Genomic DNA, 25,800 nt, shown 5'->3' with positions numbered 1-25,800 from the left:
CACTTAACCTCTCTGCCTCAGTTCCCATATCTATAAAGTTGAGATAATAATAGTACATATTTCATAGAGTTTTATGAAGATTAAATGGGTTAATATTTTCAAAACACTCAGAACAAAAAGGCAACATGTTTTTGCCATCTAATTGGATACTCCATGTGAACTTAAAGTCTTTGGTGCCTGATCAGCCTCCACTGTGCACCTGAATTCACCAGGTGTCGCACTACAAGGCTGGGGTCCATTAGGTGGTGTTGCAGTTGCTGACACTGTTTGATCTATTCAGGTTTTAATTCTGCTAAAATTATTGTATGAAACTGGTGCATTGTGAAGGGTGCTTGACAGAAAGAAAATAGCTATAAAAAAATAGGTCCACATGGATTTCTAATCATGTGTCTATTGGCAAAAAAAATACAGATGTCCTTATTTAAGAGAGTAGAGTGTATTTTGAATGATGATTTCATCTTTGCTGATTAGATACTAGAAATTTGGACTCTGATTTTGGTTATAGGTAGCACTAAAAGATATTATTTATAGTCTAAAAGTTTTTTTAAAAAAAATCTTAGTGTTGCTGAAAGATATAGTCTATCTTATGACAAATTACATTTCCTAAAACCGTTTCACTTGCTTTAATTACTTTAGGACAACCAAGGTTACCTGTATCCAGATTACTGTAGTGCCGGATCTGATGTATTTTCTTTTTTTCTGTTTTCAGGGAAGCTGTGATTAAGCATTCATTGGTGCATAAAGTATTCCTGGACTTTTTTACCTATGCACCCCCAAAACTAAGATCAGTAAGTTCTTGGTTTTAGTTTTTAAACCAAAACATAGAGGAAAAGCCATATTAAAATGTGAAACACTGCTTTGATGTATATTACCTTTTGGAAAGAGACTAGCTTATTAGGGAAGATAATGCACTAAACTTCCTTTGAGCAAGTCTGCTAATTCCATTCAGATTTTTGCCAGAAGACAGGCGAATTGACCATAGTTTTATCAATTCCATTGGATTTTTATATTTTAATTATAATTCAGAGAGTATTCTCTAGCTAACCTGATCTGAAAATTAACTAACAAATGAAGGGATTTTCAGCATTCAGGTAGTTTGAAATTCACCTGTGCTAGTCAAAAAAAATTACGTTGGCGTTAAAAGATTAGGGGAGGACACTTACGTAAAACTAAATGGACCATGAAAAACTGGACCTTCTATGATAGAAGAATAAGAGGAACAGAAAGTGAAGGTAAATTGCACTGCCCTTCAAGATGGTGATGGGCATACAAACGAGAATTCATCGTTTAGTCCCCTGGACTTTGCTTGCCTCATCATACAGTGAACTCATTGTCCGTTTGTGCTCATCCTAATAATAAGGGATAACTAGAATAATGACACCGACTTTTTAACAAATAGGCCAGATTAAACATTCATAGGAATTTTGACCTTCTCAAAATTGACATACAAAACATTTTCCAAGAGTAGCCGCCCACCGAAGCTTGTGGTTCAGCGACCACAGCAGCTGCTGCTTCTCTTTGGGGGACTTCTCCTCCTTTCCTGCAGAGCGCAGTGTCTCACGGTCTCGCATTTACTGAGGCAGGACTGTATTTTCAGAACTGAGGAAACGATCATTTGAATATATTCAGTGGTGGAAAATCTTTATCTTTTTAGTGTTGAATGTGTTTTAGTAATAGCAGCAAGTCATTGGGAACATAGGGTGACTATAAAGTAATAAGACAAATCTTTTCTGACCCTGGGGGCATTTTCAAAAGAGAGACTTACACCTTTGGGGATAATGGAAACATGACTGGATAGCTTTGAAGAGATTTGTAAGTTTACGTATGTAAGCTGAAAGCCGTATTGAGATTCATCCTGGGAAAGGATTGTAAGATAGTTAAGGGTGAAATTGCTTATTCCTTATTGATGAAAATATGCACCCATCTTTCTCTATCCTGGCAGGAGACTGTACTTATTTATTTAGTTAATGTAAATTTTTTTTTTTTTTTTAATTTTTTTAAAGATTTTATTTATTTTATTTTTCCCCCCAAAGCCCCAGTGGATAGTTGTGTGTCGTAGCTGCACATCCTTCTAGTTGCTGTATGTGGGACTCGGCCTCAGGATGAACGGAGAAGTGGTGCCTCGATGCGCACCCGGGATCCGAACCCGGGCCACCAGCATCGCAGCGCGCGCACTTAACCACCAAGCCACAGGGCCGGCCCCAGTTAATGTAAATTTTTAAATTGGGAATGGACTGAAATGGGGCCCTGCAGCTGTTAGCTGCCAGAATTCATTTGCATCTATCTGCTAGACTTCCAAAATATAATTAAGAAATTATATACATTGAGAATGAAGAATAAAGATAAAAAATAAGCCTAACTACTTTGTAAGAAATTAATGACTGGGTTTTTACTAAAGGGTCATTGATAAGTGAGGGCCTAGTCTAATATAGAGATTAATTTTTCTTAGGGAAATGTTATTTGTTTTTATGGTGAATTATTAATATGATTTCTGGAAGTATCCAGTGATAAACTAAAAAAGAAACTTTTTCAGCCAAAATTAGTGTTTTAGTTCTCTGCTCATTATATACATAACTCTTTTAGGGAAGAGCATTTTATTTATTTTATTTGGCTTTTCTATTAAAAACTCCCCTGTTTCCACAGCCACCTCCTAGACTTCTTTTTCTTGAAAAATCATTTAGAATATTCTATACGTGTACATACTTTTTTGAATAGACATTGGTGAAACTCAGGTATTTTAATAGAAATTGCCTGCCAACAGTGTTTGCTGCTCTTGATGGAAAAGAATGTTTCTAGAAAGAGGTTGTGTTTCTGTGTGCTGGTTTACAAAATTAAAAACTAAATTGTTTGCTACCTATACTCTTTCATTCTCTGTGCATAACTGCTCCCCAGTAGACAGATTTTTGAAAGGCAGAAAGAAAGAATAAACCAAAACTCTGATGCCATTTGTTCCGCAGGAGATGATCGAGGCCATCCGAGAAGCTGTGGTGTACCTGGCTCACACGCACGATGGTGCCAGAGTGGCCATGCACTGCCTGTGGCATGGCACGCCCAAGGTGAGTGTGTCAGTCAGGGCTTGACTGGCCTTTCCTTAGACTTTCCTCTCCTTTGGTCTTTGCCCTGTTGTGCATAAACAACATTATCTTCATCCAGTTTGGCCTCAGGGCCTCACAGGAATTGGCTTTTCTTTGGACCTAGTGTTTTTTTTGTCTGCTGGAGTTTTCCTTAAAGTATGAACCCTTGGGTTGTCATTGTCTGGGAAGGGATCTGTCAAGCAGGTAGACACAATCTATATGTTAGGCTTACATTTGTAGAAGTTTTGGTAACTATCAGGTTCTTGATTCCCCATTTAATGATCTTAGTGGAGGAAGGAGGAGATAAATTTGCTCATGTGGGTGTTAAGTACTTTGAGGGAAAAGGTAAAGATCCATAATAATTACAGAAGTTTAACAGAAATGATCTTCATTTCCTTGATCAGCATAATTCTGCCTTTAAAAGACAGTTGTACTTTACTTTTTAAATTAATACAGATTTAATTTCTTACAACAAACATGTATTGAATGCCATCTGTATGCTAGACTCATGCATTTGAAGACAGTTCAGACATTGGAAGAGGGATCTCAGTTCTCACTGTAAAAGGAGGTAGTTTCGCTAGGTTTGCCTTGCAGCTAATCGTTTTATGGTTCCACATTTATGTCTCAATGGTTTGTCATATACAAGTAAGATTATAATAGCTCTGAAAGGACTTCTTATAGTATACTGCAATTTTTTTCATTCTGGCTGCATAACTTTTCACTAGTGAAAAGTAGCCACTCCAATGAAAATTAATATTTAAAATCTTTGACTATGAAATACCTGTAAACTATAACTAAAAGTTAATTGAGACAATTTTTCTTTTTTAAGGACAGGAAAGTGATTGTGAAAACAATGAAGACTTATGTTGAAAAGGTGGCTAATGTAAGTATAATAAAACTATATATTTCTTCTAACTATTTTTAATAATAAGATAAAATCATTTCTATTTATAGAAAATTTGAAAAATTCAGAAAATTACCAAGAAGAAAATTATTCATTGTTATATTACAATCTTTTTCTATGCTTATGCATGTATTTTTATATAAAATTTACACAAAATGAGATTTCTCCTTTTTTCATTTAACACTGTATTGTGACAGTTTTCCGTTTTTATTAGATATTTTTTGAAGAGCTGATATTTACTAGCTTCTTTAATGAATTTGTCCAATCATGTTATTAAACATGGAAGTTACTGCCTAGAATAAATTTGTAATGTGGTCAAAGAAAATTCTAGTCATTAAGTTTTATAGTTCTTTGGAATCCTTTGGAGATGCTGTAACAGCTTTCCTATGAAATTAGAGGATACAAAAAGTTTTTTCTGTGGGATTAATTGCCTGAAAAAATTGTGTTTAAATACTAGATACCTCACGGAATATATGTAGTAGTAAACATTTTAAAATTTTTATAATTTTATATATTATGTGGTTTTTTGTTTGTTTTTTGTTTTTTTTGTAAGGCAGATCAGCCCTGAGCTAATATCTGATGCCAATCCTCCTCTTTTTTTTTTTTTTTTTTTTTTTTTGCTGAGGAAGATTGGCCCTGGGCTAACATCCATGCCCATCTTCCTCCACTTTATATCGGGCGCCACCACAGCATGGCTTGACAAGTGGTGTGTCAGTGCGCACCTATGATCCAAACCTGCAAACCCCAGGCTGCTGAAGTGGAGCAAATGCCCTTAACCACTATGCCACCAGGCTGGCCCCTATATATTATGTTTTATAGCTTCTCGTTTACTGGTGAACTAAAATTAGTGGTATCAACAAGTTTTTCCTATGAAAAAATCCAATGAGAACTACTAGCATCTGGTGAATACTTAATACGGTAAATGCTAATTCAAACAGATAAGTTGGTGCTGTGTGATTGTATACATAGATGTTGTCTTCTGTAGGGTTGGAGACTGGGAAGAGAGTATAAAACCTCTTAGGAGTCATCTAACTTTTCTCTACAAAATGAAATAAAAGATTATCTAGTGAGTTATTTCCCAAGTATGAGAATATTTTATGATTGATTATTCATCAAGTAAATTTTTTTATGACAATTTTTTTTTTCCCCCCAAAGCCCCAATAGATAGTTGTATGTCATAGCTGCATATCCTTCCAGTTGCTGTATGTGGGTTGCGGCCCCAGCATGGCCGGAGAAGCAGTGCGTCGGTGCGCGCCCGGGATCCGAACCCGGGCCGCCAGCAGCGGGGCGCGTGCACTTAACCTCTAAGCCACGGGGCCGGCCCTATGACATTTTAATTTGAATATTTTAAATTAAAAATGAATAAAAAGAATGTTAATAGGTCTAAAACATTAATAATAAAGCCATTCTTAAGTAATAAAATTAGTTTTAATTTTACAGTTTAGTTATATCAACAATTTTTTTTTTGAGAACCTAATCCCAGCAAGGCATTGTGTTGGTAACAAGAAATGAACAATGTAATGTTCTTTTTTTATCTCAAGGAGTTGCTTCTAAAGGGGGGAGATAAACTAATATAACCCATGAATTTGATATATGTGTTATTTAGAAGTGTTTAATTTCCAAATATTGGGAGTTTCTTGACATACTCTAATATTTCAATCCTTTTAAATTTATAAAGACTTATAGCTCAACATATTGATATGAAGGCATCTTGAAAAGAATGTGTTTTGTGGTCTTGTTGGGTGTAGTACTCTATAAATGTCAATTTGATAGATCAAGATGGTTGATAGTGTTGTTCAGATCATCAGTGTTTTTTTTTTTTTTTGCGAAAGATTAGCTCTGAGCTAACATCCAATGCCAGTCCTCCTCTTTGATGAGGAAGATTGCCCTGGGCTAACATCCGTGCCCATCTTCCTCTACTTTATATGGGACACCGCCACAGCATGGCTTGGCCAAGCAGTGCGTCAGTGCACGCCCTGATCCACACCTGCAAACCATAGGCCGCCGAAGTGGAGCACGTGCACTTAACCGCTACGCCAGCGAGCCAGCCCCCAGATCATCAATGTTTTTACTGATTTATTTATCATTGTCTAGTTTTATCAGTTGCTAAGAGAAGCATATTAAAATCTACAACTATAATTACAGAATTGTCTATTTTTCCCTTAAATTCTGTTCCAACTTCTTTGGTATTTACCCAGAGATATTTTGTGCTTGGGCATGCTTGTGTGTGTCGGACTTAAAAAATCAGAAACCAGGGTGTGGCCCTGTGGCCTAGTGGTTAAGTTCACTGAGCTCCGCTTCAGTGGCCCAGGTCCAGTTCCCAGGCGTGGACCTATACCACTCATCGGCGGCCATGCTGTGGCAGCAGTCCACATACAAAATAGAGGAAGATTGGCAGGGATGTTAGTTCAGGGCAAATATTCCTCAGGGTAAAAAAAAAATAAGAAACCATTCGTTGTGTACTATATGCACATTGTTCTCTACTTTGTTTCTTGCACTTAATTCATCTCAAGGGTCATTTTATTTCAGTATATGTACATCTATCTACCTCTTTTTAATGACTTCATAATATTTCGTTATATGACTTCCATAATACATTTAACCGATCCCCACTATTGGACACTTGGGTAGTTTCTAGTTTATTGTTATTTCAAATAGTATGCCAGGGCGTATCCTTTGTGCATATGTGGTAACATGTCTGTAAGATAAATCCCTAGAACTAGAATGGCTGGATCAGAAGGTATATGCATTTTACATTTTTATAGATGTTGTCAGTTGCCCTTCAAAGAAATTGAACTACTTTACATTCTCACCAACAACATAAAAGTGTGCCTGCTTTTCCCCAAACCTGTGCCAAATTTGTATATTATCAAGGGTTTTCACTTTTGCCTGTAGGATAGGTGGAAAATGGTACTTCACTGTTTTAATTATTGTCCTTGGTGAGCATTATTTCGTTTGCTTAAAGCCATTTGTACTTTTCTTTTTCTGTGAACTGACTCTTCTGTTCTTCTCTCATTTTTAGTAGATTGTTGGTCTTTATATAGTAAAGATGTTAGACCTGTGTTATTTTTGTCTGGTTTGTTTCTAATTGAAACATTATTACCTGCCATATTCATCGGACCTGGCTGTGAATGAGTGATCAAAAGTTAAATTGCCAGCGCTGGCCCGGTGGTGCAGCAGTTAAGTGCGCGTGTCCCTCTGCGGCGGCCCAGGGTTTGTAGGTTCAGATCCCGGGTGCGCACCGATGCACTGCTTGTCAAGCCATGCTGTGGCAGCGTCCCATGTAAAGTAGAGGAAGAGGGGCACGGATGTTAGCTCAGGGCCCATCTTCCTCAGCAAAAAAAAAAAGAGGAGGATTGGCATCGGATGTTAGCTCAGGGCTGATCTTCCTCACAACAAAACTTCCTCACAAAAAATAAATAAACAAACAAACTCCCAAGGCTAATTCTACATAGACAAGATTATACCTATAATCAGTGAAAGCATCAAAAAAAAAAGTTAAATTGCCCTTCAAAATAAAAAAAGATTTATGTCATTACCTAGGATACAAAAAGAATATGCCACAAGCTCTGAAAACACTTCTTTTTTTTTTTTTTGACATAATGTAGAAGTTCTTTAACTTTTGGAATAATAGCAGCATCATGGAAATAATTCTGTTATTTCCAGAGGTGACCATTGTGAAAGTCATAGCATGTATCTGTATGATCTCATGCTGCTGTACTTTTTTAAAGGAATTATTTTTATCTTATTCTCATATTTGGTATATAAGTGTATTCTTCTAGTATTTCTATTCTAATTATATGGGATTATTTTAAAGAAATTGGACAATATACAAAAGAAAATGAAAAATTATTTGTAATCCTTCAACCTGGAGATGACTTACATTACAGTGTTCTTCCTTCTAGGATTTTCTGTGTACATGTATTGTGTGTATTTTGTGTATATATATAATTATATCTGAGTTTATATGTTTTGTTTTTTCATGACTGGAATTCTGTGTATAGTTTTATATTCTTTTTTTTTTTCACTTACCACTTGAATTTTTTTTTATTCTTTTTTTGTTTGTTTTTCAGTTATTTTATTGAGATCATAATGATTTATAAGATTGTGTAATTTCAGGTGTACATTATTATTTATAAGTTTCCATATAGACTGCATCATGTTCACCATTAATAGTCTAATTTTTATCCATCGCCATACATATGTGCCCCTTTACCCCTTTTGCCCACCCCACAGCCCCCTTCCCCTCTGGTAACCACTAATCTGTTCCCTTTATCCATGTGTTTATCTTCCACTTACTTGAATTTTTTTGAGTTTAATTTTCAAGTAGCTATTCATTAACAGGATACCTGTGTTTAGAGGTGTTATATCCTGATTAGTTAAAAAAAAAAAAGAGTCTCAGCCATTTGATATTGAAGAATGTGCTTTTCTGTTTCTGTCTTTTTTTTTTTTTGATCAACCTAGAATATAATTAACTAGGTCCTGATAAGAGAGGAAGTTCCTTTGAATGGCTTTTATCCATCTTGTTTATATTATGTTCTACAAGTTGTCAGGTTGGTAACCTTTATAACATGACTGCATGGGTGGAATAAAACGGAGAAGCTATGCATTTTTTTAACCTTTCCTGGCTTACACTTCTTACAGGGCCAGTACTCCCATTTGGTTTTGCTGGCGGCATTTGATTGTATTGATGATACTAAGCTTGTGAAGCAGATAATCATATCAGTAAGTAATTCCAATGGCCTTGAATTTAAGTTAAATTGATATATCACTTGTGGGTGTGTAAGCTTGATTTCACACTATATGTGTAAAGACTTTGAAGTGTGCTTTCTGCCAGTATTTTGTTATTTTTTAGTTGCCTCAATTAAGTCTATTTTGGGAGTTTGCTTTATTCCTGTATAAGCCATAATCTTGTAACTTGATATTAATAATTAATATTCTTTTTAATATGTAGAAGACTGGTTAAATTAGAGTAACATGGCTTTTTAGACCAAATGACCTTAAATGAAAAATGAGCAATGCAGTGTTTAGATTTGATTAGAAATTCGTTTACATGGTAATTCTTCAATTATTCAGGAACTCATATCCAGGCGGAGGATCTCCATGACCTTTCTCTCTCTCCCTTTGGAAAACTACCTCTGCACGATTACCCAGCTTATCAATACATCTGTCCTAGATTGTGCTGGAGAAGAAAAACTGATAACACTCACTCAGTTGTGATACTTCTTACAGCTTTCATGAAAGCTTTTGTAGAGTCAGATTAAAAATTATTACTAAAATTAAAATGCTAGCTTCCTTTTCACGTTTGAGCAATTCCTTCTCCCCTGATATAATAACCATAAAGTGGTAATAATTGGATGCAGTTTATTTAACCCTAAGTTTGCCTTCAGAAAAACTGAGCTGTCCTCTTGGAAAAACTACTCCAAAGTAAAAAGTGCGTTCTGAAATAATTTCCTTCATTCTCTAAGGATTGCCCCTTTTTCGACTTCTGAATCTACCATCTTCTCTTCCCTTTCTTTATTTCCGTGTGCAAGTGGTGTTGGGTATATGGTAGAGGTTGTAAGAGTAGGGATAAGAAATTGCAACATTGGTCGCAGTGACCAAACTCAGAAACATTTTAAAAACCACATAATCTGTATAGACATAGGTTATTCATCTGAAAATTACACAGACCTTTCTCTCTGATAAACGTGGTTGGGCTCTTGGAGAAATCTTAGTGACAGCAGCTACTTTCACGCCATCTGCAGGGAGAAGCATATAGATGTGCAGAAAGAGACTTGACCTGTTGGCGTATGGTGGTGCTGTGGCCTCTCTCTATAGCCCATGTGGACCAGTAGAGCGGGGTGTAGTAGAAAAAATGGATCAGCTGGTGGAGGGGAAGGAGATTTGCTTTCTTAGATGCCAGCTGTAGGTCCCAGTGTGTGTGAATTTCTCATGCCCTTGCTGTCATTTTCCAACTTGCCCCTTGACTATTTTAAGATTGCAATGACTTTCTTTGAGATAGGATTGTGGGAAGAAACAAGTTGGCAAGACTTTCATGTCACAAACTGAGTATTTTGACAAGTTCCTTGTGACTTTATTACCCTTTTGACTCCAATCAATAATGATTGTTTTTCATTCTGGTGACAGAGATGTGAGGCCATAAATTGGCTAATGACTAAAGTTGTTTCATGAAAATGGAAACAGGCTGGGCTATTGAAAGTTTGCTTTTGTTGAATATTTTCATGACAACTAAAATTTGCATAACTGTAACAAACGGATTTTAAGAGAAACCAAACTTGGTTCCTCTTGAAAGGATTTGCCACAATTATCTGCTAGATTAATTTTTTCCAAACACGTATCCCACTTAAAGTTGCTGTTGAAACAGTTCTAATTCCGTGGGCTTATCAGTTTGATTCTCACAACTACTTAACCCACATTCCTAATGACTTTCTCATACTTAGGGCAGCTTTCCCTGAGAATGGCCCGATTTGCTGATCTCTTGACTCTAACTGACAAACGCTCAACAGGTTCTGTGTATCATTAAACTGTGTAGCTAGTGATAAAATTCTGGAATGCTAATTGCTCTTGCATTTTTCCCACCCATCCAGCACAAAACCTGTTGCAGTATGCAGTGCTTTTTAAAAATACCTGAGAAAGCATAGTGTTGCTAAGCATTCTGTTTAGGGTAACCAGACTTCCTGACATGTCAGGTTGAAATCACAGCCTGGTCAGCTGAGCCTTCACCTTCCAAAATGGATACAGACTTTCCCACTCACCTTACTTTCCAAAATAAACATAAAATTTGATCCATTTTACCCTGGAATTATTGGTATGATGAAGCTGCTTTGACAGCAGTGTTCTTCTGAAAAGGAAATAAGTACACTGGCCAGTTGCTGTTTGAGAGTGAATAAATATTGATGCATACTTTAAAATATACAGAAAGGTATAAAGAATAATACAACAAACACCCAGCCTCCCACCATCTGACAAATAAGTAAAACATGACAAATGCAGTTAAAGTTCAAGCCCTTTGTGTACCTGTCCCTGATTGCGTATCCCACCCCCCCTTACCCACTGTGATGAATTTCGTATTTATTATTTGCATGCATTTCCTTATCCTTTCGCTATATGTAGATATATATAGTACTCTTTTGCGTGTTTACAAATTCCGTATGAATGATGTCTTGTATGTTTTCCTCTGCAACTTGCTTTTTTCTTTTGGTATTATACTTACAAGATTCATCATCAGGGGTTGGCAAGCCCTTTTTATAAAGGGCCAGACTGTAATTGTTTTAGGCTTTGTGGGCCATATATGTCCACTGTGACCTATTCCTGTTTGTTTTATTTTTGTTTTATAACAGCTCTTTGAAATGTAAAAACCAATCTTATCTTGCAAGATGTGCAAAAAGAGGCTAAATTTGACCCGCAGGCCATGGTTTGCCTACCCCTATTCTAAATTATTCAATTTTCCATACCAAATTGTATTCTGTTATGAGTATGCCACAATTTATTTTTCCATTTTTCTGTTGATGGACATTTAGATTGTTTACAATTTTAAAAACTTGAAAAATTCTTATTTTTTGTTATTCCAAGTAATTCTGTGAGCATTCTTGGATGTCTCCTTGTTTCTCTAAGCATTTGCTTAGAATCGTTGGGTTGCCACATAAGCTGCACATTTATGTAGAGTCACATGTCCGTGTTTCCCACCCAGCCACTACAAAACCTGTTGCATTATGCAGTGCTTTTAAAAATAGGGTTGCTAAGGATTCTGTTCAGAGTACCTGGATTTCCTGAAATGTCAAGGTGAAATCATAGCCTAATAAACACTCTTCCTTTTCTAAGACCAAGTGCCAGTTCAATCTCCAGATAGTGTTCTCTGATCTCCCAGCCAGACCTGCTCTCCCCATCCTCCCAACTCCTGTAGTTTGTCTTTGCCATCCATTCATTTAGCGGTTAATCATGATCTGACCCAGTGCTCGCAAACTCAGAAACGTTCGTTGACCAGGTAGGTAAATGAGGAAGGCAGGCCAGGTGTAGGGTGGGGTGGACTGTGGGGAAAGGAGAGAGCACAGGGCCTGTCTAGGGTAAGAGCCTCCAGCATCTAGGAATGTGAGCTCCATGGCGATAGATCTTCCAATTTTTTCTTCTTTTTAATTGCAGTAAAATACACATAACTTAAAATTTACCATCTTAACTGTTTTTAAGCATGCAGTTCAGTAGTATTAAGTATATTCACATTGTTGTGCAACCAGTCTCCAGACCTTTTTCATCTTGCAAAACCAAAATTATATGCATTAAACTACACCTTCCAATTTTTTGAGTGTGGCCAGAGAGGTAGACTTTTGGATAAAAATCACTGTATTTTTAAAACAAAACACTCAAGAGGCTGCAGTCACTGCCTAGTGACCTAACCTTCCTTCTACACTTCCGTTATTATCCTTTCTTTACATCTCTTATTTTTACTTTTAACTTGTTGAGTCTCTCCTGCCTCTTCCGGTGGATTTTAGCTCTGTCAGGTTCAGACCTGTCTACGTTTCTTTTTGTCCTGTGCACAATCTACCATAGACGTGTGTGCGCTGTAGCTTTGGTTCTTAGTAATGTCTGTTGCGTTTTGCATTTCTTTCTTCCACTGAAAATGCACGTGCGCTCTAACCCTGCCCCAGTGTGCACCCTTTGTTTGGACCTTTACATCCTCTTTTTAAAAGAGTGCTGGCAAAACAAGAGTGCCAAAGAAGCTGACAAGGGTTCCAACACAAGGAGGTCAGAAGCGGCGAAACGTGTCTTCAGAAGGGAGATCTTTTGTTCTTCCCACGCTTTACTTCTGTTCACATGCCTGCTTTAGAGTAAAGTGTGAGAAGAAGAAATTACAACAAATGGGCCTTGTTGTGATTTTCTCTACGTTAATTCTTGTAAGAGGGAAAGCTAAGTTGAAAACCTTTAAAATTGAACCTTTGATGTTGGGGTTCTCTCTCTTTTGAGGATGCCAAACTCATGACTCCACCAGCTTTATTTAATATCCCTAGTTCAAGATGCTGTAGTATTGATAGATGTTTTTAATATGAAAATAATTACTTTATAGCAGTGTTCAGTTTGCGCTGTGAGTTGTCTGATTTCTTCCTGGTAATGGCCCACAGGTCAGGCAGGGGTCTCATTTCTTTTTACAGATAAGAGAATTGATGTGTAGAGAGGTTAAAGGATTTGCCAAAGCCTACCCAGCCTGATCCCAAAGACCAAACTCAGCACAGACTCAGCTGTACTGCAGCTGCCTCTCACCTGTTCCTACATGTCACTCTACGTGTTAGTCTTCTCCAGCTGATCATCTAGAAACTTCTCTCCCCTTTTCTGTAACCCAGGTTAAAGAGAAATGAATTAGTGCTCCATGATATAACCGAGCTCATACTGTTACCTTTTATTTTTCTCAAGATGAATGTTTACGATGATAGGAAAGCTGGAACCATGGTGAGACGGAGGAGAATTAAATGATGTCACTTTTTTGTCTGTGTGTATTAGGAAGACTAGCCCTGAGCTAACATCTGTTGCCAATCCTCCTCTTTTTACTGAGGAAGATTGGCCCTGGGCTAGCATCTGTGCCCATCTTCCTCTACTTTATATATGGGACACCTGCCACAGCATGGCTTGACAAGCAGTGCGTTGGTCCACGCCTGGGATCTGAACCTGCAAACCCTGGGCCACTGAAGCAGATTGTGTGAACTTAACCACTACGCCACCGGGCTGGCCCCAAATGATGTCACGTTTTTAAGTAAACATTTTTTAGTTTCATATGATTATTAGTTTTATAAACATTGCACTCTTTTAAAAACCTTAAAGGAACATAAGTTTAGATTCTAAATTCCTTAATTATAAAGTGAAAGGCAGTAAAAGGTCAGTGAATTTGGGGAGTAGTCCTTGAATAGCATTTGTACATAGATTTTATGTGTATCTTGGAAGTCCTAGCTTCTCACGTGGAGGTGAAACCATTTCTGCCCAAATCTTATGTGTTGCACTCATCCTTAAGTGTAGAATCCACAGAGAAGGTTAAGAGCATTGAGGAGTAGAATGCTGGCTTCATGCCACCCCCTTTCCTCCTTACACCAAGAAAAAAAAGTTAAGTAAAAATAAATAGCAGCCATTTATAGTTCTTCACTGCATACTCCCCCCATTTTTTTTTCCGAAAAAGCAAGTATTTTAAAGGTGTTATACCCCAGAATGGTTTTTTAAGGACAACAAAGTTGTGGGGTTTTTTAATGATTGTAGAAATTGGCCTAAGCTATGTATCATTCTCACTCTCATCTTTCAACAAATTAAAGCATCTGTCTTCTTTTACGAGTTGGTTAAGACTTAGGTAGAAGAAAAGCCTCACTAAAGGTAGCCCATGTGTGTGGCAGTAAGTGCTTCATTATCAAAAGTGCATATATTGAGTCCACTTTGGGGCATGTTTACCTTGAAATTACAAAAGAGCTCCCACCCCCATGATAAGGTATGTACATTTTTTTTTGCTGACTTCCCCTTTGTTATTGAAATTTTAAGATCATTTTCCCTAAATGGTTGAAATTTATATTCATTTTGAGGTGGTTAGATCTATTGCCCCTATTCTCTGAAAACCTTTACGGTGTGTGGGGAAATCTTTATACGTAACCTTAAACTTCTTCAAAAGTAGGAGAGCACAGTGGGGTTTAGAATCATGGAAACAGGCGATCATATCATGTCATGGCTCTGTCATGCCCTGGATGAGTGGCCTTTACTTATCTACTATGAGTCATTTTACCTGTCTGAATCTTAGACTTCTTATCTGTAAAATGAAAGTAACTACAGTACCTATGTCGTGGTGATCTGAAGAGTATTTAAGATGATGGACGTACTGCTCTTGGCATAGGGTCTGGTTACTAGTAAGCACTTAACAAGTGTTAGCTGCTATTATTAATTATAGGAAGCCCAATATACTTTTATGCAGAAAATGAGAGAATTTTGGGATTTTAAAAAGAAAAGTGTGGTATGTGGAATCTGAAATTGCATCATCTACCTTGGAGTCACAAATTTCACAGTGTCATGATCCCCTGGTTGATACTGACTTAATTTTTAGCTTGGTTCCTTACACTAAAATTACTAATCTCATTGTAATAAGTAGCTAGAGAATAGCAGATCTGAGTATATCATCTCATGGAGAATTCTTTTCCTTAAGAGGGGGTGTATGTTTTTGAAGGAGACTAGAGGTGGAGTCAGGGGACCAAGACTAGTCAGAGCCCTGCCACTGATGCTGTGCGTCCTCCGACAAGTCATCTCTCCCCTTATGGGTTCCTCATCTGTAAACCTGGGGAGTTGAACTGAATTCTTGCCGTGGCCCCAGCCAGTTCTGCAGAATCTCTGGTGCTCAAACATGTATGGCTTTGAATATCTATTAGGCTTGTTACAAGAAATAGGAATGTTGAGGGGGGAGGAAACATGATTTTTCTGTTGCATATTCTCTGTTAAGAATAAAGGAATTTTTAAACAGTGACTTTTCTGTCTGAAACCCTCAGCAGATTTACACAGGAGCTTAGTTGGGATGGGGATGACATTGCCTTTGTTACTTAAATTCAGACAACTAGGAAAGGAGGTTACTGTTCTCGGTAAGTTGATTGGAAATGTCATAGAATGTAATTGCTTGTAACTGCTCCTTGGAGTCTCTGTGTATGTATTTTCCTCCCCCTGCTTTTGTTTTCAATGTGATACTTAAACAGCCTTCATTTGCCATGAATAAGCAACCTAACTTAAAACCTTTATTCACTTGTTCTGTTCAACAGAGTTTCTTTATCCCGCTTCACATGCATTTCAGTGGGGAAATTCTATTAAGAATGTTCTTCATCGATGTAGATGCTACATTTAAGTGCAGCTGCAAATTAACTGTATCTGCTCAGTGACCCCAGCAAGCAATGTCTCTAGTAAGAGCGGCCTAAGAAATACTGGTTATAGTGAATGACGATAATTCCCTTAAATATTCTTAAGTCCTTGAGCTCGGTCAGTTATATAAATGGATTGTTCAGTAATGCTAGTCACAGTAGAGAATCAGTTCTGTGTTCTGAGTGTTGTAAATCTCTTTGTGCTTTAATGAGACAGTTTCAGAATTAGCTCCACATTTTCCATTAAATACATTGGGGACAATAGTTAAGTATGCATCCTTCTTTACCATTTAGATTCCAAGTGTACTGTATTTTAAGCATATAGATTCATTTTTGTTTTTATAATTTTACAGGAAATTATTAATTCCTTGCCTAACATAGTAAATGACAAATATGGAAGGAAGGTATTATTGTATTTACTAAGCCCCAGAGATCCTGCACATACGGTACGAGAAATCATTGAAGTCCTGCAGAAAGGAGATGGAAACGCACACAGGTAAGAACAAGTGGAATGGCTTGAGCCCGTTATTCCTCCCCTCTGATTGTTTATTAACTTCGAGTAGCACATGCTTCCAGCCATCTACTCACGCACGCATAACTTCTCTCATGCTCCTTCCCTCCTTAAAACTCAAAAGGTGAATTCCATTTTTAAACTTGTAGTTTTGGCAGATTCTTAAAGTTTTTATCTTGAAAAGGAAGTGAAGTGTCATGCCGAAAGTATGCCTCATAGCACCTGGAACATAGTGGGCACTCAGATGTGTGCTTTGTTTTGGTTTTTGCTTTATTTTTAAAGCTACTGGTACCACATAATTGAGTACTAGAGAGTAGAATCCATAAAGTAGTCGAAACATGTATTGTCTTGGAAGATATTTTGTTGTTGTGGTAGTTTCATTTTTGGATTGGTTTGGGGTGTTTTTTTGTATTGCATAAGGCAAGCTTTCCTTATTGAGTGCTTGTTCTGTGCCAGGCACTATTCAGATCCTGGGGGGACAAAGATGAAAGACAGATATCCCACCCTCAAATCGATCACTTATCTACATGCACAACAGAAAAAGACAATAGAGTGTGACACAGACTGTTAGAAGCCCTTAGAGGTTTTTGTGATAATGAAATCACTATATTTTCTTTGCTGTTTATCTTACCTTAATACTTCAACATCTTCTGACAGTAAGAAAGATACAGAGATCCGCCGACGCGAGCTGTTAGAATCCATTTCTCCAGCTTTGTTAAGCTACCTGCAGGGACACGCCCAAGAAGTGGTGCTAGATAAGTCTGCGTGTGTTTTGGTGTCCGACATTCTGGGAGCTGCCATTGGAGATGTTCAGCCTGCCATGAATGCCATTGCCAGTTTGGCAGCAGCAGAGCTGCATCCAGGTGGCAAGGATGGAGAGGTAACATGCCATTATAAGACAAGCAGGAAAGCTGCAGAGGCTGCAAAAATTCCAATCACTGAGAACATTGCTATAAAGAGAATTTTTAATGATAATTAACTCACCTCATACCAACAGTATATTTTATTTATTTATTTTTTGTGAGGAAGATCAGCCCTGAGCTAACATCCATGACAATCCTCCTTGTTTTTTTGCTGAGGAAGACTGGCCCTGAGCTAACATCTATTGCCAATCCTCCTCCTTTTTTCTCCCCAAAGCCCCAGTGCCCCAGTAGATAGGTGTATGTCATAGTTGCACATCCTTCTAGTTGCTGTATGTGGGACGCCGCCACAGCATGGCCGGACAAGCGGTGTGTCAGTGCACGCCCGGGATCCGAACCTGGGCCGCCAGTAGCGGAGCACGCACACTTAACTGGTAAGGCATGGGGCTGGCCCCACCAACAGTACATTTTAAAATTGTGAATTCAAAACACAATGCCATTACAACACTGTCTTTCTCAGAAACTTATGATGACTCCATATTACTTACAGAGTAAAAACAAAATCCTTGTAGTATGGCTCTCTGTTGTCCGTGATTAGCCCCAGGTTGTCTTTCCAGCATAGTCTATGCTCTTAATTCTATTCTGAATTTGCTGTGTACTTTTGCACCTCTCTGAATTTGTGTGTACTTCTTCCCTCAGCCTCAAGTGCTGCCCGTGTCTCCATTTTCCTGTGCTCTCCCTGTAGAAAGCCTTTCTCATCCATCCTTCATGGTCCCCAGAACCCTTCTCTATGAAGTCTTTCCTAATTCCCTCTCATTAAAAGGTCTTTGCTCTTTCCGATAGCTCCTGCCTCTATTATTTGGGCCTCATGTTATTCTGCCTTGTATCTTAAGTTCATTGATTCCTGCACCTGATATGTGCTAGGCAGTGGTCAACCCTGCCCCCCATCCCCTCAACCCCTCAAAAAGCATGCCATTTGGGGGCCGGCCTGGTGGCGTAGCGGTTAACTGTGCGCACTCCACTGCAGCGGCCCAGAGTTCGGATCCCGGGCGCACAGCGACGCACCGCTTGTCAAGCCATGCTGTGGCAGTGTCCCATAAAGTAGAGGAAGATGGGTACGGATGTTAGCCCAGGGCCTATCTTCCTCAGCAAAAAGAGGAGGATTGGCGTCGGATGTTAGCTCAGGGCTGATCTTCCTCACCAAAAAAAAAAAAAAAAAAAAGCATGCCATTTGGGGGAACCCAATATTTAAATAAATATGCACAAATAATATTTAATTCAGTATTGAGATAAGTGTTGTGAAAGAAAACTACAGGTTCTATGGGATTGTGTAAGAATGGGAGCCAGCCTCTCCCAGGAAGACTTCCCTGAGGCAGTGAAAGCTAAACTGAGACCCAGAGGATTGGTAGCTCAGTGGAGAATGGTAGAAAGAAGATTCTAGGCAGAGAGAAGAGCACCTGCAGCAGCCTGAAGGAAGGAAGGAGCTCAGCGGGTCTAAGAGCAGAAGGCCCAGGGGGCTGGAAATCAGTGAACAGAGGGAATGGGAAGGTGGGAGCCTGCTCATGTGGGGCCTTCATCCTGCACTAGGGTGTCAGCTCCTGGTGAACACACATGTAGTCACCTGTATTTACACATCATTCAGCGTTAGGTTAATATTTCTGCTGTAGTGTTCTGTCCCATAGGTTTATTTGTACTTCAGAACTGCATATTGCAATCTGAAACGTGGTTAGTGTTGTCTTAAGAGGACATTGTGGTGATGCTGTTCTAACTGGAACTCATGAAGCTGAGTCTGAGCTGCTTCTCAGTGGCTGTCTTGAATAACCATCTTCCTTTCCGTCTGGGGATTTGATTCTGGGGATTGGAATAGATCTCTGGTCCCTCCAGGTATAAGCTGTGTGGAACTTTCAGCTTGGCTTATTTGTGTGTGGTGGTATAGCATGGATTGTAGGCCAAGGCGTGGATGAAAGCAGCATTGTAAATTAATGTCTTCTTGACCCCTCGTAGCTTCACATTGCAGAACATCCTGCGGGACATCTAGTTCTGAAGTGGTTAATAGAGCAAGATAAAAAGATGAAAGAAAATGGAAGAGAAGGTAGGCTGTGAAACTTGACCTTTTCTTGTGTCTTATGCGGAATTTCAGTAATTCCTGGCATCCCTGAACTTTATGCCAGCCATTTAAGTTCAAATGAAAGTTTTTTGAGTGTTTAGAAATGATGCCTGTAAATAAATGATTTAGTGTTTGCAAATAATGCTTTAGTAAATGCTGGAAGTTTGTGTCTTAGAATCCTTTAATTTTCTTTCTCTTTCCCACGCTCCCTCACTTTCTCTCCTCCCTCCTCTGCTACTTCAGACTTCTAACTGGCCTCACCCATTGCCCTAAAATGCCATTCTATTCCTTGAGGATAGTGAGAGCAGAATAGGGGGGCCCATTTGTGAGTATTGTTACCCCAATTAAAAAGCATGATATTTATCTCTAGTTTTGAGGAAAGGATAAGCAGAAGAAAATTATCCACATCAGAGAATTTTGAACTGGTGCCTATTTGGCATTGAAATACATATGACCAAAGAGCAAGCCAGTCCTTGGCACTTTCTGGTTTTTCACAAACCTTACAGCTACTCTGTAGAAATTCCACTCACAAGAGAACAGCATCTTTTATGTCATTGAAAAGTTACATACCATTCCCCACTCAGTCCTGTCTTTGACTAGACTTTCTCTTACTAAATTCAAACTCTTTTTGATATTTTAGCCACTAAAGAGATTTTCCCACACTGAGTTAAAACAGTTTGGGCTTTCTGTTACTGTGTCTGAAAGAAGTGACAGATCGTGAGTTTATGTCTTGAGGCAAGTTGCAGTTCTCAAGGCTAGTGAGGCGATCAGTATAGCAGTAGAGCTGTCACTTCTCACTCTTCTTTTGTGAATAGAGACTTGGAGCTATTTTTACTGTAAATTTTTTGTAAAAGAAAGCTTCTTAAATTTCAGAGAAACAGTAATATATTGAATCATCTTTTTTGTTATTAAAAAGTTGGTGCACAGTTGAGCTGAGTATATGTCAGAAAAGTTGTCTGGCTTACTTTTAAAATCCAAAGAATTTTCTAGTGACTTTTCTCCTTAATTATGTTGCACTGACAGCCCTAAAACATGCCAGTTTGGACCTCATGTGTTTGTCATATTCACATAGCACCAAATACGTGTGGCCAGCTGTCTTGGTTATCTGTTGCTGTGTAACAAGCCACCTCAAAACGTAGTAGTTTTCAAAACAACAGTCATTTGATCGGGGTTTGGTGGAGCTTGTTTCTTCTCTACTCAGAGTCGTCTGGGCTGCTCAGCTTGGGGTTGGAGTATCTGCTTTCACAATGGCTGGCAGTGGCTGGGCCAGCAGCCTCGGTTCCTCTCCCTGGGCTGCTTGGGCTTCCTCATAACATGGTGGTCGGGTTTTAAGAGAACAAAGCAGGTGCATGGTACTTTCATGATTTAGCCTCAGAAGTTATTTAACATTCCTTTTACCATACTCACTTGGTTAAGTCAGTAACAAAGGCCCACCCAAATTCAAAAGAAGACATTGATTTCACCTCTGGAGGAGGGGAGGTAGGGGCAGTATTCTAGAAGAGCACACAGGACAGGAAATATTGTTGTGGTCACCTTTGAAAACACCATCTGCCTTACTGGCTGATCTCTGTCCCTTCTTAGCTTGTGCCATGAAAAGCTAAATAGCCATAGGCCTCTGGGCTTTTAAACAGTCCTTACATTTGGGTATCTTTGAGTGAGTTATACATGCTACCTACCCAAGATGTTTGCCTTCAAGATAGATTGTCCCTACCTCCATGTGCACTAAATCTTGGCCTTCACCATTTCTCCTTTGTCCAAGAATTAGTTACACTTAGATGGCACAGTGAATAAGATAATACGCTAAGCTATTAGGAATCAGATTGCTATAATAACAAAAGATGAATGGTATTTTTGATGGGTGAATGTCTTTCTCTATAGAGAGAAATTGCCAGATGTTGGCCAGAACAGTCATTTGACTACTAGTTGTGTTCATAGTACCTTCTGAGTGAGCATTTTCCATGAGGGAAAACTTGATTTCAGCCAAACACGAGGTGCTGCTGTCAAACATTTACCTCCTGAATACCTTTGAGGTCAGGGTTAAATCATTAAATAGTACAAAGAAATGCAAACATGGCCAAGTGAGCATTTTATAAGAATTCGTTGTTTCTCTTGAGTAATTACTGCTAAACATAGCTTAGGATTGGGATCAGAGTTGAAAGAAATGGCTGTATTAAAAACGTATTATATAAGCCTGAGCTGGAATTTTTGGTGTTAAGGGATATTAGGTGAGAACTCTTCTTAGTAGCTTTTATGTTAAAACATATTTGCAAATTTAAGGGCAATAGAAAACAAGATTGGGAGTTTAAATCTTGGTATATGATGTTCACTGAGTTTCAGTATATTTTACAGGTTGTTTTGCAAAAACACTCATAGAGCATGTTGGTATGAAGAACCTGAAGTCCTGGGCTAGTGTAAATCGAGGTGCCATTATTCTTTCTAGGTATGTATAATGTGTGTCTTTCTCTGCGCAAGTTCCTCATCCTGAATGCCTGTTCCTGCAAAAGACACTTCCTTCACATTTATTTTTTGGTTCTAATATTTATTTCTAATAGTCCAGTATTACTCTCAGTCGCTCATGGTCTAGACAAGTATACCAAATATTAGAAAGCAAATGTAACTCTTGCATTCAGTCCTTACAATTCATCTGTCCTCTTTTGGATGTCAAGGATCATAAAATTATGACATTCACAAGGTGTCATTTGATTGTTTGACCACATTTATGGTTTTGACCAAAATGTGATTGTATTCCTTTTTTTCCTCTTGAGAAAACCATTTACATCTGATTAATTTGTAGGGATCCTTTTCACTGCCTCCTATTTTTTTTCCAGATCACTGGACAGAAAGCCCCCCACACACAATCATTGTAAATTATGTAATTTGTAGTATTTGCAAGTATATCATGTTTTCTGTAGCATTATTTTCACCATGATTAATTACAAATCTCAAAAAAAGAAATCCATAGCAACTAGTTTACCTATTGGCATATAGCATTTTTTTTTTGGCTAAAAATACACATTATTAAATAATAAGTCAATAGTTCAGGTAATATCACCACTCATAATCTGGTCCTCATTCCTGTAAGCCTGTTGCAACCCATTTACACACCCTGAGAGACAGATGTGGAAGAGACCATATGGTTTTTTTATTTTGTTTTGTTTTGTTTTTTCCCTTGCTCTTTTTAATTTAATTTAATTAATTATTTTTTTAGATTCCATATATAAGATCATACAGTATTTGTATCATTTGATTGTTTCACCACATTTATGGTTTTGACCAAAATGTAATTGTATTCTTTTTAATGAATTAGTCTTGTCCCTATGAAAACTATGACAGTTGTTTTTTAAGTCATGACTGACTTTACATGTAATTTTGTTTCATTATTTCACCTAGTCTAAAACTATTCTAGAAGCATTTGCTACTGAAGTCTGCATGCTAATCACTTATTTCTAATTAAAATGATAGAAAACTGATGATTTATGAATTGAGGCACATGCTCAACTTGTGTATTGTTCTCTAGGCGTAGTTATGTTGAGTTTATAATTTACAGGTCATTGAAATTTCCATGCATTCTATTCCCAGATGAAACCCTTCTGTTAACAACATTCATTTTAAAATAGATTTGTATGTTGTTTTGAAACATTCACTGTTGATTTTTTTCCCCCTGCTGTGTTACCAAGGTTTGGAAAAACATACCAATCTTAGTTTGAATTTCCTACAGTATTTCACATGCAGCATGCTATGCAATAAGTGTTTATTCAATGTATAATTTGATTTGGTACATATGTACTCATAAACATACACACTCCATACAAGCATTCATTTCTTCAGGTGTATCAGCATCTCCAAATGTATGGGTGATACAGATCATTTTGTTCATTTCTCATTCAAATTAGTTAATTTTCCAGTTGATGTTGGACAGCCAGAATCCATTAGCTGAAACATGAAGTTTTTTGATAAGAATTTTTTTACCAGGCATTTGGAATGTTAATACCTACTGATACATTCTTTCATTGCACTCAATTAACTAAAAATTTTTCAGTGATGCCGTGAAATTAATTTATAAAGATTGCTCATCAATCAGAGCTCCCTTGGAGTGGATTTCAAACATAAGAAGGATACTATGGGTTTATTATGGAACACTACTTAGAACTGGAAAAGAGCAATTAATGTACTTGAGGTCTGAAGGAGGTTGGACTATAGATAACCTAACAATTGATTAATACAGTAATTATTTTTGTTTGGTTTTAGAATATTGTCATATGCTTGACTTGTTTGGTAAAATTCTCTGTTTATTTATATTTTACTTCAAACTTGTGCAATTTTTTCTTTTTTTTCCTAAATCTTTTTTACACTAAGTGAAAAAGCATTCTGAGTGAAAAAAGAAAATCAACCTTTTATGCAGTCTAAAAAATAACTGAAGGAAGCAGAATTCCCTAGCATTTAAAAGCATGAGCTCTAAACAGATGGCCTGGTTTCCAGGCCCAGCACAGTGTGGCCTTGGGTATATTATTCAGCTTTTCTGAACCTTAATTTTCTTGGCTGTAAAATTAGATTAATAATAATCCTAGGTTGTTATGAAAACTAAATGAGATGATGCATATAAAATGCTTAGCATTATGTCTAGTGTGTGTTCAATAAATATTAACTTTATTACTATTATGCATTATGTGACTATGTGCTTAACGAAGGTGTATAAAATAAAAACACCTAGTGAGTCACAAATCTGTTAAAAGGGCACTTTACTTTTCAACTTTTCCACCTTTGCAGGTGGCAGGCGCTATTTTTGCTTGTCTCCCACAAACAGCGGAATGCTGCTTGGTGCTGCTAACTTAGCCTCCTCTTTATTGACATGATGGGAGTTATTGGGACTTTCAAAAATGCCAACTGATTTCTTTCTAGGGGGTGTTTCAGAGGTCAACAATTAAATGTGGTTGTGAAGAAGTGGGGGGAGACCAGGAAATTCAGCCCTGGCGTTCTGTGGCCAAGTGCCTGTGTCCCAGCCCCTGTTTACAGAGAAAGGGGCCTTCTTTTTACTAGCCTCCAGGACTCCATTCACTTGTGGGGGTAGAGCACTCCAGCAAAGTTTCAGAAAGTAGAGCTGATGTTATTTTGTTTAATGGATCCCGTTTATTAAGTCCTACTAAGTGTCAGGCTCTGGGTAGGTGCTTTAAATACAAGATCATTTGAGCATCAAAAAACAACCCTGTGAGGTAGAAGGTGGATTCTGTTTTTGATCCCATTCTTCAGGTCAGGAAACTACGTCTTCAAGAATTCAAATAGCATGTTCTTGGTGGTACAGTTACTGAGTGGCAGAGGCAGGTTTTAAACGAGGCAGTTAAGCTCCAAGGTAAATCTCTTCACCCCTTCACTGAATGTTTGAGCTACAGAGTTCAGTAAGAAGGCCCTTAACTGCTTGTGTTTCATGCCCCCACCTTTCCTCTGTGTGCACCCATTCACTCATGTTACTTCAGTCGCTCATTGAGCATTTCTTGGCCTTCTGCTCTATACGTGTGATGCTGTGAAGGAAATACAGGGTCCCTGCTCTTGAGTTTATCTGGGTGGAGAAGGAAAGATAGAAGACATGTGATAAATAATTTTAGGGCATTGTGTTAGTCCTAAGATAATCAAAGTGAAAGGAGAACAAATTCTGTATGGGACACAGTTGCTCCTACATTTGCTTGAGTGACTCCACCAGTAAGATTATAAAATGTTTTTTATTTATGTGGTTTTAGAATATGGGCTACAGGCCCCCATCATTCATCTTATGAATGAAAAAAATGTATTATAGTTACAAAACTTGTCTCACAAGTCAATGAATTTTTTATACTGTGGGTGCAGATAGTATTTGCAGATGATCTAGGAATTTTTATGAAATTTAATTTTTTGTTTGTTAATTTTTGTCTTCTGTCTTCAGCCTTCTCCAGAGTTCTGATCAAGAAGTTGCAAACAAAGTCAAAGCTGGACTGAAAAGCCTGATTCCCACATTGGAAAAAAACAAAAGCACCAGCAAAGGAATAGAAACTCTGCTTGAAAAACTGACCACTTAGGTGGAAGCAGTTAAGAACGAGATGGAATCATTTTTCCTGTTCTGTTCCATTTTCCCAGTGTGGAAAAGAAGGGCTAGGGTCCACCTTATTGGTAATTTGGGTGCTCCATAGATGTGTTTCTTCTTTGTGTAAGAATCTATTTATAAAATGTTTTCTAAAAATGGTCTTTTTTTTAAATCCTAGCCATCTCCTTTGTCATATTGAGTAGTAAGTAAATCACAATATGAGGCAGTAACGTAAAAGGTTTAACAGTCGTATACAGTGGGACCAACCAAATATATTTAAAGTAGTTGTGTGAGTTGATTCAGGGGAGAAGATATCTTTAGTGAGCAGTAGTCTCAGAAGGCTTCCTAGAGGAGATGGGACTTGAGAGGACCTCAAAGGAAGGCAAGATGTGGAAAAGAAAGCCAAGGGGAGTCTTTGGTGGGAGTAGTGAGGT

The 25,800-nt window shown here is 38.0% G+C and overlaps 1 protein-coding gene across 3 annotated transcripts in view; it reads left to right on the top strand.

The window, feature by feature from the left end:
- PUM3 (pumilio RNA binding family member 3) overlaps window positions 1-25,538 on the top strand; it is a 41,834-nt gene extending 16,296 nt beyond the window's left edge. For 2 of the 3 annotated variants that reach the window (XM_004440656.3, XM_087444539.1), the window contains exons 10-18: window positions 710-788; window positions 2,958-3,056; window positions 3,904-3,957; window positions 8,623-8,703; window positions 16,190-16,332; window positions 17,005-17,227; window positions 19,212-19,299; window positions 21,664-21,754; window positions 25,229-25,538. In XM_004440656.3, the coding sequence (XP_004440713.1) occupies window positions 710-788; window positions 2,958-3,056; window positions 3,904-3,957; window positions 8,623-8,703; window positions 16,190-16,332; window positions 17,005-17,227; window positions 19,212-19,299; window positions 21,664-21,754; window positions 25,229-25,361 (991 nt within the window). In that variant the 3' untranslated portion in view covers window positions 25,362-25,538. The remainder of the gene's footprint in view (window positions 1-709; window positions 789-2,957; window positions 3,057-3,903; window positions 3,958-8,622; window positions 8,704-16,189; window positions 16,333-17,004; window positions 17,228-19,211; window positions 19,300-21,663; window positions 21,755-25,228) is intronic. The other variant, XM_087444540.1, reaches the window with a different exon arrangement.
- The last annotated feature ends 262 nt before the right edge of the window (window positions 25,539-25,800 follow it).

Source organism: Ceratotherium simum, chromosome 20 (assembly GCF_057802395.1).
Source record: "Ceratotherium simum simum isolate JZ-2026a chromosome 20, ASM5780239v1, whole genome shotgun sequence".
Taxonomy (NCBI): domain Eukaryota; kingdom Metazoa; phylum Chordata; class Mammalia; order Perissodactyla; family Rhinocerotidae; genus Ceratotherium; species Ceratotherium simum.
This window is presented reverse-complemented; position numbering and strand designations above follow the sequence as displayed.